Source organism: Fukomys damarensis, unplaced genomic scaffold (genome assembly GCF_012274545.1).
Source record: "Fukomys damarensis isolate Sample0158 unplaced genomic scaffold, DMR_v1.0_HiC HiC_scaffold_13, whole genome shotgun sequence".
Lineage (NCBI taxonomy): Eukaryota > Metazoa > Chordata > Mammalia > Rodentia > Bathyergidae > Fukomys > Fukomys damarensis.
Window position 1 is genome coordinate 19,128,685 of NW_022900925.1, and position 21,382 is coordinate 19,150,066.

The 21,382-nt window shown below is 42.9% G+C and overlaps 1 protein-coding gene across 1 annotated transcript in view; it reads left to right on the forward strand.

The window, feature by feature from the left end:
* Positions 1–359: 359 nt before the first annotated feature.
* Positions 360–21,382, forward strand: part of Nf1 (neurofibromin 1) — a 264,437-nt gene continuing 243,414 nt past the window's right edge. Inside the window, exons 1-3 of the mRNA XM_033762739.1 lie at positions 360–506; positions 9,224–9,397; positions 11,706–11,762. Of these exons, the coding sequence (XP_033618630.1) occupies positions 360–506; positions 9,224–9,397; positions 11,706–11,762 (378 nt within the window). The remainder of the gene's footprint in view (positions 507–9,223; positions 9,398–11,705; positions 11,763–21,382) is intronic.

A 21,382-nucleotide genomic window follows, 5' to 3' on the forward strand; every position in this document is an offset into this window, starting at 1 on the left:
GAAACAACGACAACGTATGACAGTAGAAGTCTAGAGTCTTTAGCCAAAGACTGCTGCTGAAAGGACACAAGATAGATACCATTGTTGAATCTCAAATGCCTTTTGTGTCCTTGATTTCTTACTCTTACTTCTCCACGTAACCTTATAATAAACTTCCATTGACTAAGGAAACTAGAACTCATGTTCTTGCTGCCTGTGACAAACTGAGTGAGCTCCGATTCCCAAATCCTGCATCTTATATGGCGACATCACTCTTTGGAGTTGTGTTAAAGATCGCATGATGGAGAGACTATCCTGAATTACCCAGGTGAATGCACTGCGGTCACAAGTTTCCTTATCAGAGGGAGGCAGATATGATCATGGACACAAGAGGCTGTAGTGCTGTGAGACATGGACCCCCAAGGCGAGCAAAGCAGGCATCTCAAGAAGCTGAAAAAGGCAAGAAAACAGATTCTTCACTGAAGCCACCGGAAAGAGCCAATCCTGGAGACCCTTGGCTAAAACCAGTAAACTGATTTTAGATTTTTTACCTCCAGAACTATAAAATAATAAATTTGTGTTGCTGTAAGCCACTAGGTTTGTAGCAATCTGTTGCATCAGCAATGGGGAACTAACATACATCTGACTAAGCCAGAGGTCCAGCTTTTTCTTTCTTTCTTTCTTTTTTGAGGGAGGTCATTTGAGAGGTGGAAAACTAGGTATTAAAAATAACAAGACAGGGCCAGGCATGGTGGCACACTCCTGTAATGGCAGCACTCGGGAGGCTGAGGCAGGAGGATCACTATGAGTTAGAGACCAGCCTGGGCTACAGCCTGGAGTGAGCTCCAGGTCGGTGTCAATTACACAGTGAGACCGTGTCTCAAAACACCAAAAAATAAAAAATAAAAAAATAAAAATAACAAGACGGGCTGGGGATTTAGCTCAGTGGTTCTGGAGCCTGCCTCGCAAGTGCAAGGGCCTGAGTTCAATCCCTGGTACAGCCCTCCCCCGCCAAAAAACACAAGAGATCTGTCGAAGGGGCCACTCTTAGAAAGTATACCATAAGAACAAGAGCAGTCGCTGGAGAGAGAATTTGACATTATGATTTAACAACCACCAAAACCAGATAAAAAATAAAAATATGGTAAAACTGAAGCCACCTGTCACCCATCATGCATCCATTTTTCATTAATTCCAAATCTGTCTGGAGATGGATCTCAATGCCCTGGATAATTGCTTCTTCCAAGTCATTCTCACCTTTATAACTGAGCACACCCCTGGGTGCCATTGTAGGAGCGAGTCCAGTAACGACTACATACAACACTCTGGAGCCAAGTCCTAACACACATACACTGGCTTTCTGACGTACCTGTCCCACCCGTTATGATTTATAGAGAACACTCTGGCAGCTATGCTCACCTGTCATCCTCCAGAAAGGCTTCAGTGAGGGTTCTCTTGTGTAAAGGTTTTAAGTTTAATCAGTTCATTCTGCTTGTCCTCACAAAAAGCTTTCTGTTGCCAAAGAAAATTAAGCCTTTTAAAAAAAAAAAAAAGGTTTCCTTTCATGCAATAGCTTTTAGGATAAATACATTCTGAAGTCAAGGACAAAGTTTCTATGCATGCTTTTTTTTGTCCTTCTCATCCTGGTTATGCTTAACAAAGAAACCTTTATTATTGTAACCATAAGGATTATTCTGATAATTACAGTAGTGATCATCTTGATAATTACTGTGTTTTTAGTTGCAGATAACAGAATTCACTGTAGCCTAAGCTGGAGTCGAACTTGTGACAATCCTCCGGACTCAGACTGCCGAGGGCTGGGATTACAGGCTTGCACCACCATGCCTGGCATTTAACAGAAAAGAATTATAATAAGGTATTAGGTATTCCATATGCCAGCAGTGCCAGATAAATAAACTAGGTTGCTACACAGCTAGAAAAAATCCTAGGAGAAATGTCCAGTCAGAAAGGGGCCTGTTCTAGTAGAAACCCCACAGTCACCAGTCAGACCTATGACTCCAGTGGCCAGACACTGGAACTTCTAAAACTCTTCCACCATGGCAGTTACAAAAGAAAGATATAGTCAGGAGGATTGCCCTGAGTTCAAGACTAGCCTATACTACATAGTGAAACCCTGCCTCAAACAACCAAACCGAAACAAACAAGGCCCAAAAGACAGATATGCCTACCAACATCACTATTTCACCCCAGTCACTTTCTCTTTTCTGGAGCATCTGCTTGGCAGAGCACAAGTGACAGATAAAAGTCTAGAGCACAGAGTCCAGGCACAGTGCGTTTTCTAGAAGGGTTAGGTTGGAAGTTGTGTGGCCCCACCCACGGAGTCTGCCACAGCGACCACAGTTAGTTCAGGTAATTTGTGTGAGAGACACAAAAACAGTTAGCAATTGGGTTTTTTTGCACTGTCTGTATCCAGCATTCTTATATGTATTATCTCAACTAATCCTCCAGGTAATCCTATGGGCTAGGTACTAATTGTATCCTTGAATTATAAGTGAAAATATTGAAGTACAGAGCGGTTAACTAACTTGCCCCAAGTTTTCATGGCAGTAAGAATTGGGGTTCAGCCAGGGATCCCTGGTACCAAAAAAAACTGGGGTTCAACTCAGGTCTGTCTGAATTGAAAATTTGTGCTTTCAGTTAATACATTGATTATGTTTTATGAATTATTACGTTTTAGTCTGGTGGGGGCATGACTACCTAACCTGCTTCCCAAGCTGCCAGATGACTTCTGCCCAACATTAGAACTCTGGTACTTATATAACTGGAAAAAAGAAATCAGATATTCCTGGAAGTGGAATTCAAAAGAAAGGGGTCAATCTGGCCAGCCCCAGATTATATTACCTTTGTGTCAGATCTAAGGTGACCAGCCAGTGACAGGACATGTACCAAATGGAAAAAGTCAGACAAAAAATTTACCTCAGAAGAGAATGGGAAAAGTATTACATTTCTATACCTAGTCCAGCCTCTATAGGAGGCTTTATCTGAAAGGAAAGGAAAGGGGTATTTTAAGACACTAACCTCAAGTCGAGGCCAAACTTCAGTGATTTTCTTCTCTTTCTCCATTTCCAAAGACAGAGCCAGCCAGACAAGACAAGGCCTGTGGTGTTGCTCAGTGATCCTTCTGCATGTCTCCCTCCCCCAGGTCAGAAGCAAGTCTGATTCACATTCCAAGCAGTGAATAATTTCCCCACCACATAAACCCTGCAGCTCTTTGTGGCCATGACGAAGTGAGGACTGAGAGCAGAATTCTTAATGTAGTGCACCTAAGTTAAAGATATACAGAGAAGTCTTCCAAGCTATGAATTCAAATGCTCTGTAATGTATGGAACCCTCTGAATTATAGAAAGGAAGACACTTTCAAAGGAGCATCTGATTCAGTGTCCTCCTACCTTTTGTTTCTAAATTAAAGCCCCAAACCAACTCCACTGTACTCATGCTTTAATTTCATTCTAAAATTATGTCATCCCGTTGAACTGGGGCACACTGGAGCCCAGCAACTTTCTGTACCTTCTTGATTTGGTATGAGCATAGTACCTGGCCTGGACTGTTTTCCTTTGAGCTAAGGTATTTTCTTTTTGCACACAAAGCAATATGATTGATTGATTGTGCTAGGAATTGAACCCAGGGCCTTTACGCTGAGCTACATCCCCAGTCCTTTTCTTATTATTGTTTTATTTATTTTTTTTAATTTTTGAGGTAGGTTCTTCCTAAGTTGCCCAGGCTAGGCTCAAACTTGTGATCCTCCTGCATCCAGGATGCTGGGACTATAGATAGGTGTATGCTGCCACTTTCAGCGCTGCACAAATTTTAGAATGGAAATCACTAGCTGTGCCTAAATAAGGTTTAAATGGTATGAACAAGTGTTTTAAATTTCAGTACTTACTTGTTTAATGTATATTAAGAAAAACAGAATAGGTCAAAAGTGAGGTTCATGGATATTATTGCTTATAGCAAAGCTCAGTTTGGTTTGGTTTGGTCTGGTCTGGTTTTTGGCAGTGCTGGTAATGGAACAATGAACTTCCTACTGTAAAATGAGAGGACGTCCTGGGGAGTTGGAAAGTAGAGGGTGTTCTTAGACCAGGAGTCTCAGGCTCTCAAGAGGTGTCCAGGGCTGGCTCGGGAGGAAGGGTGAGGCCAGCCAACCTTGCTCCTACTCACAGTGGCCTCAGACGCAGGCACCTGTCAGTGATTTATAAATCCAGCCTCTAATAGAAATTGGATGGAAAATAGTGTGTCACACATTAAAAGCAAAAGTCTGTAAATGGTTTCATAATCCGTAACCTGAAGCTAGTGGTATTGAAAAAGGTCAGCGAGGGTGAGGTTTGTTTCAGGAATTCTGTCCAAGGGGAGGCTATAACCAAATAACAGATGACATGTTTGATTATGTGTGCTATCCTAAGCACTGTACTGTGTATCCAAATAAATCTTGAAAAAACAAAAAGCAAAATAAAACCCTACTAGGAGGCTGTTTTTTGTTTTGTTTTGTTTTGTACTGGGGATTGAACTCAGGACCTTATGCTTCCAAGGCAGGTGTCGGCACCACTGAGCTAAATCCCTGGCCTCTAATTTTTTGAGACAGGGTCTCACTATGTAGTTCAGGCCAGTCTTGAACTCACTATGTAGATCAGGCTGGCCTCAAACTCACTGTGATCCTCCTGCCTCAGCTTCTAGAGCGCTGGGACTACAGCCAGGCACATGTACCTCCACTGTCTGACTCCTCCCGGATCTTTATCATTTGTCAACAAAGCTTGTACCTGCGGCCCAGATCTTTTTATCATTTATTTACAATGTTGCACCTGCGGCTCTTTGCTGGGACCCTGCCCTGAGACTGCTGAACAGCTTTCCAAGTAAGGACAAAGTTCTTGGTAGCTTTCATCCTCCTCCTGTGGCCCTTAGTGGATGACTAAATGGAAAAAACTCCCTTGCCTGAGGTTAAAACAGATTCATATGTGATTTTCATCCTAGAGTTCTCTGCAGGATCAGACTGAATCCCAGCATATAGAGCTCTTCCTACTCCTACTTCCTCTATTCTATGCCTCTACTGATTTCTCCTGGGAGCCCTTTCTTAATACAGTAAATCGTTTGCACACATTTCCTTATCTCAGGCTTTCATTCTGGGAAACCCAACCTAGAAAAAGACTTTTTAAAAAAAGAATTACGGCTTAAGGCTTAAAAGAAATAGTTATGCTTCTTTCAATATAATGTAATTGAGGCAGGCATATTCCTCTTAGCATCCTAAAGAATTTAATGCTCAATTTAAGATTTTATTTACATATTTTCATCCCTTTGTAGGAGTTAATCATGCCCAATCTTTATGCTGCCTTTTCATTTCCTTGAAAGATTTCTGCTACTTTTCCTCTTGCTGGGGCCTAACTGGTAAGGACTGCCCTCATCAGAGTTTAAATTGTGTTTCCGCAAATCCCATATCACCTTTGTAGAAAGCAGCGTCTTTAATTTTTATTGCTCAAACACACAAACATGATTATGCCTCAAACATGCAAATATGCACCCACATGTGTACACTCATGCGTACACACGTGCGCACACACAAACCATGTGCATGTATACACACCCCCACACAAATGTGCACTCACATATAGTTGCACACAGGTGCATGCACAGATTATGTACACACACATTCTTGCCTCACTAGGATACATTTTCAGAACCTGGGGATGAATCTAGTGGTAGAGCATCTGCTTAGCATGAAAAGGCCCTGGGTTTAATCGCCAGTCCCAAAACAAATAAAACAGTCTTATGCCTGCCCGCCTCTGGAGTTCACTGCGGAATTTACTGATGCTTCTTTTTATTGTGTGGCTTTTGGGAAAAGTATGAGGCACTCTGATGGGTGTCAATAGTGTCCAGTATGGGATAGAATGGACAGTGGACCCTTGACTTACGACCTTGATTATTTTGCAAGGGCTGGTTGTAACTCACGTTCATCCATGGAAGGCTCAGGCTCCTCTACACAGCCTTCAAAGTCTCCTACGCAGGCAGATCTCTGTCCTTAGAGACACTGGCCTAAGATTTCTCAACCCCACACAGGAAAGGATGTCATACTGTTCTTTCCAGAACTCTTTAAGGGTTTAATGTGAGACCATCTGGAAGCACAGGCAGTTGCCATTCAGGTCACAATTTATGACTTTGTTCATAAGTTAAAACGAAAATTTCGGCCGTAATCCAAGTTGTTCATATATCGGCCTTGGCATAACTCAAGGGTCCACTACTCTTTATTATAACAAGAGAAATAGAAGCACTGAGAGAAATGGAAGCCAGGCAGCAAAAGTTTTGGATTTAAAACACAATCAGCCTATTCCATCGTTCTGCTATCGGATAGCTCCTTCTAAAAGTGACTTGCCAATTAATACTGGGTTCTGGGTTACTCTCCTTTCCCTTTGGAGTTGGATTCCAGATTCCTCTAATCTCAAACAAATAATTGAAGAAAGTGAGCTAAAAAGCAGTGGCCAAGTTTATTTGAAAAAGTAAGTGGCCGGGCATGGTAGCTCATGCCTGTAATCCCAGCACTCGGGAGGCTGAGGAAGGAGGATTGCAGTGAGTTCGAGGCTAACCTGGGCTACATAGTTCAAGGTCAGCCTGAACTACAAAAGGAGACCTTGTCTTAAAAAGGAAAAAAAAAATTACAAGTGAAGAATGAGGGAGAAACTAGTTCTACAGAGGGAGCTTGCTCTGAGTAAAAGGAAAAAGAGAGATAAAAGAACACCCTGGAGAAAGCAAAGGTGAAGCTATTGAGAATAAAGCCATGCTGGCTAGCTCTTTTGGACCTCTGTGCGCTTTTATACTGTCCAAATCTTGAAGAAACTCTGGAGGACTTCTGCATCCGAGTTCTGAGAGGTGGTGCTGGCCCCACTCGTCAGGCTAACAGAGTCTAGGCGATCCTATTAACAAACAGCTCTAATTCTTGTGAAAAGTTTACATGCAGGACTTTGGGAACTGTTCTGCATGTTTTCCATGATCTTGTAATTAACTACCCATACCTACTTCCCCAGCCAGTTTTGTCATGCCCTAACGTCCTATTTCAATCCCAGAAGTTTTTCAATCATCTAAGGGGAAACACACAATTATTTTTAATTAAATGTTTACCATAGCTTTCATATTTATGTTACATCAAATTTATAATACAGTGGATTCTAAATAAAACTAAATTTACACTATATTGTGTGTACATTTTAAAATCCATTGAAGGGGTGTAACTCAGTGGGAAAGCACTTGCCTAGCATGCACAAAAAGTGAAGTGAAATGAAATAAAACCAAATGCATTGAAGCTTTGAGTATACTTATGTAATGGAGCATAATTTTATATTTTAAAAGATACAGAGTTTATAGTTGCTGTACCTTTTTTTTAAGACACATTGTTGAGCATGTCAAAAACTTATTAGCTTCATGGTCCTGAATCAAGAACGTTACTTCTAATCACTATAGAATTTATATGAAAAAATATTTTAGCACAATAGTTAAATGCACAGGCTGAGAGTTTGTTCACATCTTGATTCTTACTATTGCTGTGAACATTCTTTTTAAAATCTCAGTCTCCTGGGCTACAGAAGAGAAATAATAATAACTGATGTGCAGGGCTGCAGTAATAGCGCCTCTCAGGACAGTATTTGCAGCACAGAGTAAATGGGAAGAGGCTGAGAATACGGATGGTGGTAAGAACTTCTTCCTCCTGTTTTCCTAACTTTTAAAAATCTCATCCCCTTTATAAGACTTGAATCTCTCCTCTTGTCACTTTGAGCATTTGTTTCAATGCTCTATTTTAGTAAGTTGATCACTGTACTACGACGATAGGGTGTTTGAATCATGTTAACGATATAGTTTTATGCCTTATAAACTTAGAGTGCCCTCCCGGCATCCCTCCCTCCTTTCCTTCTTTGCTTTCTACATAGGGTGTTAGTATGTTGCTCGGGCTGGCCTTGAACGCCTGAGCTCAAGGGATCTTCCTTCCATAGCCTTCTGAGAAGCTGGGACTACATGTGTGTGCCACAGTGCCAACTCCATTGTTATCATTTTGCAAAGAAAAAAGATTGGCCAGGGATGTAGCTCAGTGGTGCCTCACCTGCATAGCAAGCACAAGGTCTTGAGTTCGATCCCTGATACTGAAAAAAAAAAAAAAAAAAAGACTGATGTGTAAATAAATTAACTCTCCTGAAGTGTCCAGCAATATGTGCTAGCTAAAGCAATAAAAGGAGAAAAAGCAAAGAATGAAGGGAAACATATACCAGTGGACATCTTGACATTCCTCTACAATGTGTGTATCCAACTGCCTGGACTTAAAGGCAGGCCAGAGCCTCCCAGGTATGTAGTTCAAAATTGCCATGTTAATTTCTCACACCTTAAACAGATCTACTCAGTAGGAAGAGCTGGTATTCATTGAGTGTTTCCCAAATTCCATATACTGGGAAGATCTTTGCAAGCATAATCTCACTCCAAGTTGGGCATGGGGGAGCATACATATAATCCCAGTACTTCAGAGGCTGAAATGGGGGGATCCTTATGATTTTGTGAGTTCAAGGCCCACCTGAGCTACATAGAAAGACTCTGTCTCAAAAACCAAACAAACAAAAAACCTCACTCCATCATCAAAGCCAAGAGCTATGAGGCAGATACTATAATGACTCATTTCACAAAAGAGAGATTAAAAAAAAAAAGGCAATACCACTGGAGAGTGGTAGAGCTGGGCTTCAAACATATTTATACATATAACAAATCGAATAGTCTGGCTATTACATATGTCCTTTACTGATTTTTTATTTTTTGGTACCGGGGATTGAACTCAGGACATTGTGTTTGCGAGGCAGGCGGTGGCACCACTGAACTAAATCCCTGGGCCAATATATGTCCTTTAAAAACCTACCATGTCTCTGAATTTAATCAGGGAGAAAAACTGAAAAATCAGACCTTTGTTCAGGTGTGTGCTAATCATCTGGCCTATGAAACACATAAATCTTCTTCCTACCTACAGGAATCCCACTTTTGGGAGGTCTTGATGGGAGGGTCTCTGCCTATAAAAGCTGAAAAGGCTAGTCCTTCCTGTCCCTGCCTCCTAGCTCAAGCCCACAGGATGTTTCAGCACAGAATGATGTTTACAGAGAGCATTATGAGGCAAAGACTAGTACAGGTGCCCTGGAGGGCTCTCACAGCAGTGGCTGTGGTGTGGTCCGGGTTGTGACCATGGCTGTGGATAACGTCCCCATGTCACTTTCAGGGTTTCCTGCTGATTCCCCTCTCTGAGACATCTGTCCAACTGCTGTTGAGGAAAATGGGCGACAACCGACCTGGCTTCTTTGAGCTGAGTGGGGTTGTTGGAAGGCAGTACGTGGAAGTCCTCAGTAAGAGGGCTTTGTCTGATGGGCCTCAGTGGAAGTCTGGCACCTGTACAGTGTGATCTATGGAATCATTTGGAGCTCAGCAGCCTCTAGGTGAGAGTAAACAAACTCCACCAAAAGATTAAAGCACATATGACTGAAGTATGAGTAATAGAATGGAAAGACAGATTGCGGAACAGGTCATGTCAGACACTGTTTTTAAGATATTGGAATAGCAATTGTAATCAACTGGCTCCTAGACCTGTCCACAGGTGTAGCTAGAAACTGCCAGTAGGGTGCAGTGATTGGAGCCCCCTTTTATGTTTAGCCTACATTGTGCATATGTGTGTGTGTGTGTGTGTGTGTGTGTGTGTGTGCGCGCCCGCGCGTGTGTGTGATGTATCTGGCTATGTTCTTTTGTTGTTGGGTGTTTAAGATCAAGTTAAAGTGAGGCTTTGTTAATCATAATTTATCTTTTGATATATCGAAGCCAGTTAAGTCTCCTCAGGTATTATTTTGGGGACCATAGCCAGAGCCTCTTAGCTCATTTAGTCCTTTCGTCAGATGTGTCACCTGCCAGGATGGGTCACCGTCTGTGCTAGACTGCATGGCTCTCTTTGGAAGCACGGGAACATTTTTTTTTCCTTCGGTGACCCTCTTGTAGCATGATGTACATTGGCCTCCTGTCCTCTGGTATCTAACAATCTTCTTGTTCTGGAGGTTGAGTGACTCACCAAAGTTGTAGGTTCCTATAGAAAGATCCCCTCATGTCCTGAGTCTTTGTTGACCTTAGAGGGCTAGGGCCAAAATATTGACTATCTTTTTAACCCAGTTACCCTTTTTAGTTTTGGTCTCTGAAACCTCAGTTGTTGAACACCCAGCAAGACCAAAGAGCCAGTTAAGTATGCATAGGCCCTGGCCTGCCTTGTAAGCACAAGGAACCCGAGTTTAATCCCTGGCACCAGAAAGAAAAAAAAAAAGAAAACAAAAAAGAAAAGAAAGAAAGAAAAAGTACGTGGAGGCCAAACAATAAGATCAGCAAAATTATTATTACTATGGTCAACAATTGCTTTTACCAGGAAGAGCCAGTGATGGCCTCCCATCACTGGGTAAGGAAAACATCTAGGGAGCTTTAGAATCTGACATGGCATTAACCTGTCATCTAACAACTTGAACACCTATTGAGATGTTGGCAGAAGGATCAGGAATGTACACACAACATTTATCTTTTACAGATGCACAAGTTTCTCTTTGTGTTGCTGTTAGGATGTATAAGGCCTGGGTCTCCTTAAGAAATTGGTAGCCAGGGATTTAGCCTTGTGATTCTGTCACCTGCCTGGCAAGTGCAAGATCCTGAGTTTGAGTCCCAATGCCAAAAACAAAAACAAAAAACTTAAGAAACTGGTAAAGGGAGCCTGGCCTTTTTAATATATCTTGAAATCTAAAGTATGTAAGACCCAGTCAGCCCCAGAAGGGCTCTCAGCTGTTTGATATGTTTTGGAAAAGGGAAGTCTAGAGTGGATTGAGCTTTTTCTGAACTTAGCATCCTTTTGTCCTGAGAAACAAGAAGCCATAAATAGGTGAACTGGAACTGGCAGATTTGGACCTTCTCCTGGGACACTTATGACCTGGGAGGCCAGGGAGTCAAAGAGGGACTTAGTTCCCTCTTGTACTTGGGTCTCTGTGTACCCACAGAGCATCAAATCATCTATGTATTGTAAGAGGGTGATGTCTTTCATGTATTTATTTTTTCATTTTAGCAGGTCTTGTGCTAGGACTAGGCCAAACAGATGGGGGCTATCTCAAAACCCCTGAGGAAGTACTATCCAGGTCAATTGTCTTACTCCTGTAAGTGGATTTTTTTTTAAAGGCAAAGAGATTTTGACTCTCCTGGGCCAAGAGACTATAAAAGAAAGCATCTTTATGATCTAAGACAGAAAAACAGCTGGATGAGACCGGAATCTGGGTCAGTAAAGTGTAGGGATGGGACATGACCAGATATAGAGGCACCACAGCCTCATTAATGAGGCTGAGGTCTTGAACCAATGTATTTATTAGGCTCCTTTTTTACTCTGATGATAGAAGTATTACAATCTTTTATAACAGATAACAATTATAAAGTTCATAGAGAAAACACTAGGTCAATGACCACACAGCATTCTAGCATGACAATCATGATGACATTACTATCTTTGAAACACCTTATGCCCATCTTATTAAAGAACAGCTGTCTAGTGGATTATCTTTATCTAATTACAAGATATTATATGACATTAGGAAACATTTTTTCAACCTAATTTATTTTAATAGAGTGCCATCAAAGAATGTACCGGTCTAAAGATGTACCTTGTAAGTTATTAATGTCTAACTTTTAATTTTTAGTGTGACATTGTCTGGACTGCTCAGTACTGGAGCACCTTTAAGCGTAGTGACACATACGTAATATACACATCACAGAAGCTTTGAACAAAAGAAAGATATCATTTGGTTGATGGTCTCTTCTTGGCTTGACGTGAATCTCTTATTGCAAGTAGCTGGAACACAAGTGAAAGAAAGGCAGATATCTGAGTCTAAAAGAAAAAAGCTTATCACTGTAGTAAACAATCTTATCCTGGGGCCGGGGATTTAGCTCAGTGGCGCTGCACCTGCCTTGCAAGCAGTAAGGTCCTGAATTCAATCCCCCAGGGAGGGGGAATCTTAGCCTGGAGACCTGTCAGTATAATGAGACCTTCAGATGTGTATCCTCAAAGACCTGTACAACCAGAAAGCATGAAGACACAGAGAATCATTTTTGATGACCAGTGTAAAGATATTACAATAAAATATTTAGAATTTAACCCTTTGATGCTAATGTAAACTAATGTAAACATATTATAGTAACATATTTAAGCAATACTTATTGGCTATGAAAATTACTGGGTATCCCATTAGTGAACAAAGACCAGAATCATTGTTTTTGGGGAGCTGCTTCTTTATTTACCAAGGGAGTCTTGGACGGCAGTTTGGTTTGTTTTTTTTTTTAAGCCCAAAGGATCCCCATCTAGTTATCTTAACAAATTTTTTTTAATGACTTATGAGATTGAGATCATAACAATTAGCACATTTTTGGCCAATGAAAGACTCCTAAGCTACTATACACAGACAACAATAGGCATTGTATTTGTAAAATCAGTCCTGACATCATCTTGATTGGTTGGCAACCTGGGTGGAAGGACGTCCTTAACTTTAATGACATTTATTTTATCTGTAAGCTAACTTAAGCTGTAGGCATAAATATTTTAACCTACATAAACTTCTATTATGGATTTTTTTTAAGTAAAAAGAAGAAGAAAGGAAATTGTTGAGCTCAAATGAAACAGCTATAGGTGTTACAGATTATAAATGGCACAAATTGAACAGACACAGAAGAGACAAGCAAACGTAAGACAACTGTTCATAAACCGGAACATACTCTGGTATATTTGTCATGGCCTTTTACACTTGATCTCAGCCAAAAGACCAAGAAGTAATTATCATGGCCTTTAATGAATCAGGAGCAACTATTATTTTAGTTTGGTTTTTTTTTTTTTAAGTTTTTGACATAACCCATATCCAGAGCAGTTGTCTCTCCTCCCTTTCCTTCCTTCCTTCCTTCCTTCTTTCTTTTTCTTTCTTTTTTTCCTGTGCCTATGTTGTTTTAAAGAAGGAGAACTTCTCTAGGGGGTACTTTGGCTAAGCTCTAGTACAGTAAGAGGTAAGGCCCCTCTTTCTCAAAACTGAAGATCTAGCTCTCTCCAATGCTTAAGAAGACATTCTAGGGGTGATCTAATGGCTTGGCCCCCATCTAAGAGGAAGACTTAGTGTGGGGTCTTTCTTACACATTTTGGACTTCCCCCTAGTGCAAAAGTCTCTTCTCATTCCAAGGCTACAATATGGAAGAAAGCCTGTCTGGGCTCCAACTTGCCCTGATGCAGGTTTCTACCTAGAGAGCTCTCCTCCTGCCTTGCAAAGCTGAGATAGGACATCTCCCACCTCATCAGGAAGTCCAAGTGCACCCTTGATTTTCTTTCTCCCTGACTCCTACCATTGTCAGGATTTATCTGCAACTGCCAGTCATGGGTTTAGGTCAGTGTCTTCAGGGAACTGGACCAGGGCCTTTGCAACACTTCTAATGTCCCTAGTAACAATGTTTGTACCATATGTCAAACGCAGAGAGCTCCCAGAAGACTCCCCCACTTTTTTCTAAAGGGCTGAGAATGGCTGTTAAAGCCAGATTTTCAGAGTGAATAGGGGGGTTTTCTATGGCTTATGACTCATAAGCCATAGATTTGGTTTTCTATGGTTTTATAGATTTGGTTTCATATGGTTTTCTATGGCTCATGCAGGGTAAGCAGGACATGCAAAGACTGTCTGAGGCTAGACTGTTTTTGTTGTTTGTTTGTTTGTTTTTGCTGTACCGGGGATTAAACTTAGGACCTTGCACTTGCCAGGCAGGTGCAGTGCCACTGAGTTTCATCCCCAGCCCAGCCTGGGTATTTTGTTTGCTTTCAAATTTCATCCCAAGGCTCTGTATCAAGAAGCTCTAAAACACAGAACAAGGAAAGAGGCCCTCTGACATAGTTTTAAAATTTACTTATTTATTTTGTGGTCTTTTTGGCATATACTATGTAACTGTAATGGAATTTATAGCCCTCATTTAGCATTTGTCAGCCTGGCAACATGCTCCAGAGAAGAATCATAGTGAAAGGGAGGCCGATCCTCCCTCAATGTCCATTCTGATTAAAGCTGTCATCCACCTGTGCAGATCTTTCACATACTCTATTAGGTAAGATCTGTTATCAGATCTCATATAATCTCCTGTGCTGGGATGGCTTTACCTTAAAAACCCACCAGTTCAGGGCCCAGGATTTAGCTCAGTGGTGTTGCCACCTGCCTTGCAAGCGTAAGGTCCTGAGTTCGATCCCTGGTACCAAAAACCAAAACAAATTATACTCCCCCCCCCCAAAAAAAATAAACCTATCAGTCCAACCACAGGGGGCCAGCCTGGAGGATTGATCACAGAGGAATAATCTGTGGGCGAAGACCCGAAGGGCTGTGAACTGACCTCGTCCAGTCATCATCCTGTCACTGTTCCGGGCCAATGCACCATCTGGGGGACCAGCTCTATTGTCCAGGCAGCCCGTGGAGATTTTAGCTCAGCCCCAATAATAAATCAGAAGGACAAAGTTTAACGAAAGGAAAACACTTCCTTTGTAATGATGAAAAGGAATGTGGGAGAAAGGAGAAGATAGAGAGCTACCTTGATAAGAAAGAATCAGGGTAGGGAGCCCTGGAAAGGTGGAGGACCTGTGGGCCCTTTGTTCTCAGCTGGTATTATGGGGTGAGGGGTGAGTGACTCTTTCCCCTCCACCAGGACTTGCCATAACTGGACTGGCTTCTGGACACCTCTGTCTAACGTCATTTCTCTGCTTGTCTACGCGCAGCTTCTTTCTATCTGTTTACTTGCCCTTGTTGTACCTTTTAAGGCCTTATCTTTGGGGAGGGCGGCTGGTTGACAAGGAGGGACCGTCTCCTTGGTTAGCTTAGAGTTGGTAAGGGGGCATGTGGATATCTTTTGTACTTGATAATGACCCTAGAGTCTACAGTGAATACACATGTATGTAAGTGTATATGTTAGTGCATACGTGTAAGAATACACTACCTTAAAGTGAGTCACCCTCCGGGGGCAGCTTATCATTTTTCATCTGACTGTCTCTTTTGTGTCCTGCCTGCCAGCTCTTTTTCTGGTCTCTTGATGCAAGTCCCAAGGCCATTTGGCACCTTTCTCTAGTTTTTTTCTTTCTTTTTTTACCTGTCTTTGACTTGCTTCTCAGGTGCATCTCTCTAGTAAAGTTTGTTTTTAACTCTTTCTAGTCAGAATTAGCTAGAAGACCTAAGGAGGACCTTATTTCTCTTGTCTACAGACCGCTATCCCTAAAATATTAGCGGTAGTGTACATGCTGAGCATGCATGAGGCTCTCGGTCAGTTCCTAGCACCAAAAACAAAAGCCTAGCAACCCAAAGTAAAGGTACTTCCTATGCATATTTTGCAAATTACGATCCATAGTAACACTTCTGGACATCACCTTTCTTAATCCTCCAGGTGTCCATTCTGCAGCTGCTTAAACCTCTTTTTGCATTTCTTAGGGTCCACCGATATCAGCTATGGTTGCATTTAGCTGTGTCAAACTGAAACCTGTATGAAAGAGCTTAGCACGATGGATGGATGTATTACTTTTCTTTTTTTTGGATAGAACTTGGGACCTTGTGCTTGGGAGGCAGGCGACGGAACCACTGAGCTAAATCCTCAGCCTGATGTATTACTCTTCTAATGTAACTAGAACTCCAGAGGTATCTAGTTCAGGGCTGGTATAACTGCTTGAAGAAGACTCAGGGACACAGGCTTCCTTTAATGTCCATCTTTTGCAGAATGTCTGCCTCACCTCCAAGATTTGAATCCATGTTCTCAGCAGTAAGGACAATGAAGAGCAAAAGACAAAAAATTATGTGCTGTTGCTGGCACGTTGGGCAGTTGGTGGCATGAGTAAGTTAAGTAGATCAGCCTTGTGAACAGGACACCGTGCCTCCCTGCACTTGCTGACATTCCCTTAGAGGAAGACAGTTTTTTAAATTTAAACTTTTGACTGGGGACGGGGACACAGTTTCAAAAGATCCCATCAGCCTCCCTACTGTGATAGCTCTTACTTGCTGGGCAAGGAACTAGTGTGATGATTTCGCCAACTCGCTAGCAGGTCCATTCTGACTATACTTTCAGGGAGGACCACAGGACTCATTATGCATGCTTGCTGAGACTCCTGTCTTCTTCCACCATTGGGCTGTGAGCATTGGCTTAGGCCCAGAAATAGGAAAAGTATGGAGCCCTCTCAGTGAAGCTGCTTTTCTCAGGCTCTTCCTACACTTGATCTTAGCCAAAAGGCTGAGGAGCGATTCTCAGGCTCTTCCTTATTCACCCTTTGGTTTTGCTTGTTTTTGGTACTGGGCATTGGATCTAGAGGAAAGCTACATCCCTAGCCAATTATTATTATTATAGGATTGTGTAAAATTGCCCAGGCTGCGCTCAAATTTTCAATCCTCCTGCCTCAGCCTTCCAGAGTGCTGGGATTACAGGCATGTCCCACCACGCTCAGCTCACTCTTGAGTGCTTTTTGTTTTTTTGAGACAGGGTCTTACTTTGTAGTACAGGTTGGCCTTGAACTCACTATGTAGTCCAACCTGGCCTAGAACTCACAGTGATCCTCCCACCTCAGCCTCCCAAGTGCTAGGATTACAGGCGTGCGCCACCATGCCCGGCTTTCACTCTTAGGTTTTATTTTATTCTATTTTTTTGGTGCTAGGGATCAAACTTGGGACCTTGTGCTATCAAGGCAGGCAGACTCTTAGGTTTTAAAGTACACACTGCATCCTTACTGGCTGCCCATCTACATTTTGTCTAAGAACAATCTCTTGCTGAGCCTGCCTGTGTCCTGAGCCCTATGCTGGGGTTCTATCTGTAGCTGACCCACCTGGCCTTGCTTGGGGACCTAGACCTGCTACTTTGTTCTTCCTGACCTGGGGGCAAACTAGGGTGAATGACAAAGAGACACTGAGTCAGTTTAACATGTGGGCAGCCAGGGAGCCCCCCAGCATCTGGCTCATCTTGCCTTTATTCACCCAAATACAGGTACAAACAATCAAAGTAACCCAAGATTCACCTGCTTTGTAATATCCATTAGTACATACTCTGGTAAACAATTTAGCCTCAGGTATCAACTTTTCTTTAGAACCTGCAGGGTGCAATCAACCCTGAGAACAGCCTTTTTCCTTTGTGCTCACAGAGGAAGCCAATTAGGTCTCAATTCTCCTCTGGTCTTCCACACATCTCCATAGCTCTAGGTGGGTCAGGACTTCTTGGTTGCTACTCTAATCTCACCATCCAGAACAATGCCAATTAATTCCACTTCTGATGGTTAAGCACTGCCACTAGGTCCCTATTTCTCCCGCATCCTATCAGGCCCACTTCTATCCAGGAGCCCAGCTTGATAGCATCATCCACCACCAGTCCTGGTCAGCAGAGGAGAAACACCACTGAACTTCTCTGTGCTGCTTGTGTCCCTCTCACTAGCACATTCTCATTGCTTGTGATAAACAGCAGATGACAGTTGGTGGGATGTACATAGTACAGTATATTCACTGTAGCATCCCACTTCTAAGGTTTTGCTCTCTTTCTCTGTTTGCCAGACAGCTTTGGCTTATTTTGCCTATTGTGGCCCATCGCCTCCTCTCAGCTTCCTAGAGCCATCCTATCTTCTGGGGGCCTTGCCAGGATGCAAAGACTATAGTACAAGAATGTGCTTGTATTAATAAATTCAGAGCCAGGTATGGTGGTGAAGGCTAGGGCTGAAATTCTTTTTGTAGTTCTAGTGATTTTTTTTTTTCTTTTGAGGCAGGGTCTCACTATGTAGTCGAGACTGACCTGGAATTCACTATGTAGCACAGGTTGGTCTCAAACTCACAGCAATCCTCCTGCCTCAGCTTCCTGAGTACTGGGATTACAGGCATGTACTACCATGCCGCTCTACTGCTCTTATAATGAAGCACTGGGTCAGACCAGAAGCTTTTTCTGCTTTTCCTAATCCTCCCCATACATTGCTAAGGAGCCACTCTGGCTTTCATCCTTATTCTTTAATTGATGATTAATAACTTTTATTCTTTCATTGTCCTTCTACAAGTTTAACTTCATCAATAGCAATTCAATTATATATTTTTTAAATTATCATTTCCCCCAAATTAATTTTCTTTCTTTTATTTTATTGATTTTTTTTGAGACAGGGTCTATGTACTTCAGGCTGGCCTTAAACTCACTATGTAGCCCAGGCTGGCCTTGAACTAACAGTGATCCTCCTGCCTCAGCCTCCTGAGTGCTGGGATTATAGGAGCACGCCACCACACCAGCCTTTTCTTTGTATTCTCCAAATACCTTCTGCACCGCACCTACCTCTATCCCTTTACTGCTACTGAAAGTTACAGCACAGAGAGGGCCTATCAGATCTTCACCTAGAGGTCTTATTGCCAGTTGACTAGGGCTTGATTCACTTACTGGTTGGGTCCTACGGATGGGACCTAATACCCTTTGGGTCAACACTGTGCAGGGATGAAAAGAGTAGGGTTACGGAGAAAGAGAAGTTGAACTAAAAGTAGAAACAGCAAAAACCTCAGCTGATCCATTCCTTGAGGGCTAATCCCTTAAGGTATCGTGGAGCTAGGAGAACTCTTCAGAGGGTCTCACCTGAGCCTACATCTACTAGTTGTACAGGTTCCTCTGGGGAGTGGTATGATCTGGTGTGAGCTATCACTCTTTAGCTGAGGGCAATTCCTAGAGAGGAACTCAGCTGAGAGCTGCCAGCCATGAGCACTCCCAGCAGCTGGGGAAATGAGCACCTTCTCCTAAAGAACCACTTGCTCTCTGGTACACTGGGGTGGAGATGGTGTGTGATGGGTCAAAGGGAAGGAATGCCTCCACTGAAAAAAATTGGCAGACATTTTTTCCTGTCCAAAAGATGATGAATGACATCTATCATTTAAGTCCCTAATACTCATGGTGGACAGGGAAGAACAAGAGAGGTGAGGATACAAACTTAGTTCATCTGCTCAGAAGCTCTTGTCTTGCCACTACACTACAGCTAGACAAATTGGTTTTCATGGACTAAACTCAAACAATAGATGTATTTTGTTTGGCTGCACAATGCTTATTAAAAATGTGAATTGTCTACCAGCATTCAAAATTTGGAAGATTTCCCACATAAGTTCAGATCTCCAGGTTCTCGAGTAACCAGAAGATCTAGCAACACTGGGTCAACATTCCTGCATGGCAATAATTGACTGGGGCTGACTGACAGTTGACCGCTTAAAGGCAGTAGGGACCTTCATTGCTGTTTTGGTTTAGAATTCCTGCTATACCCTAGGCACTGCCTAAGACTGTATAGTCTGTAATAGGTGCTTAGGTGCCTAATATTTGCTCAACAGGAGAAGAAGGTATTTTATTGGAGAAGAAGGTAGGGTGAAGATGAGACCACCAACTATACTGAGAGGCTTGGTATGGTGTAAAGAGTGTGCATGGGGCAAGACAGCAAGTACAGATTAGGATGAATTAACGACCAACTGGCTGAAACACAAGTACTGGAAGGAGAGCGCAGGGTCGATCTCAGGTTTGGGTGTCTTACCCTAGAGTTAGTGAGGAATGGGGAATTGTGGGAAAAAACCAGACAAGGAGAGGAGAAAGGTACAGCAGACCTCAGCAATGAAATACTAAATGAAGGCAAAGGAGACAGGAGATCCAACTGCACTTAGTGCAGGAAGGGAACAGAGAGGGAAAACCCAGGGCAACAAGAAGGTCATTAGAGAGCTTTAGAGGCGTATGAGAAACGAAAAGGAAAGCTGAGGGTCTGGAAGTTTAGCAGTTAAGTAGAGACACTGGGATACTATCTGGGGAGATGAGTGAGATTTTTTTCAGAAGTCCTAGTCGGGAAAAGCATAGAGGGACATTTGCAATACTCATCTATTTCTTTTTAGCTTGTCATCATTTATGACATCATCAAAAAGAAATTAGACAGTATCCATGCTGTGTCCTTTCAGAAGGAAATTCTATCCTTTTATTCTAGTGGAGTGAAATAATTTTGGATGGTCACCAACTTACAGACCGGAAACTTCTCTTACAGATATCTCTCTCTGTACATCGGTTTTGTAGATTTTCTGTGGTAAAATGAAAACACTGGTTTGCTTCACCTTATCTCCCAGTTGGGATCTTTCTGTGTGGCCTATGAATGCTCAGAATATGTAAACACATTTAGCATTAGCCTAAGTAAAATGTATGAGAAAAATAAATCTAAAAATAGCTCACTCATTCCAAAGTCCAATGTCAGATATAGATAGACCATCCTGTGTTTGGGATATAATCCTTATTTGGAAAACTGCACACCAATTCCAAACGAAGTCCTTTCAGCTCTGGTGTTAGGCAGAGGGGAAGGCTGGTTTCCAGAAAACCAGTCTGTATTGTCCTGGGGGTCAAAAGGTTTGTATCCCTACGCAATACCTATCAACTCTGTGACCTTGGGCCAATCACAGAACCTCCTGCGAACTATTCATCAGTTAGGTGAAGACAGTAGTACTTATCATTGGAAAGGCTTGTTGCACGGTTGAAATTACGAATGTGCTGAATTAGTAAGGGGGCTCTTATAGGCTTTTTGAGGACTGTTAAATTTAACTCTTCCTGCAAAGGTTTCATTAACTTGGGAGCCTATCAGTTTAAGATAAAGTTCAGGCTAGGATTCTGGAGTCAGAGTACTTGATTACCACAGGGTCTAACTTTGGAATTTAAGAGACCTTAAAAAAAAAAAATCACAGAATCTCTCTTGGCCTTCCTTTTTCCTGTTTCTCAAGCAGTCTACAGAAGCTCCGAAGGACCTGGAAACCTTAGCTGTGTGCTTCACTTTTTGTGAGAGTTAAAGCAGAGAGGAGCAAAACACAGCCTGCCCCAAGAGATCGGCGGCCGCGATCTGTACACCGGGAGGAAAGCTAGCCCCGGGACACCCTGACTTCCCACCCTGGGAACAATCCAAACCCGGACGCTGGCGGGGGAGGGGCAACCCGAGGCGGCGGTGGGGATGGAAGCAGAAGTTTCGGCGTCAGCCAGAACTCTCGCCGTCGGAGCCTGGCCCGGGTCTAGGAGAGCACCGCGGCGTCGAGGGACTCGCGCCTCCCGGCCCAGAGCAGTTTGGTGACGTCACCCCCAGGAGGACGCGCTTTTTATTAATGAAACCGGCCGGCGCGGGCGCATGCGCGGCAGGCCCCTTCCCTCTCGCTTCCCCCTCCCCTTTCCCAGCCGCGTTCTCAAATCTCTAGCTCGCTCGCTCTCCCTCTCCCCGGGCCGTGGAAAGGATCCCACTTCCGGTGGGGTGTCATGGCGGCGTCTCGGACTGTGATGGCTGAGGGGAGACGGCGCTAGTGGGGAGAGCGACCAAGAGGTCCCCTCCCCTCCCCGGGTC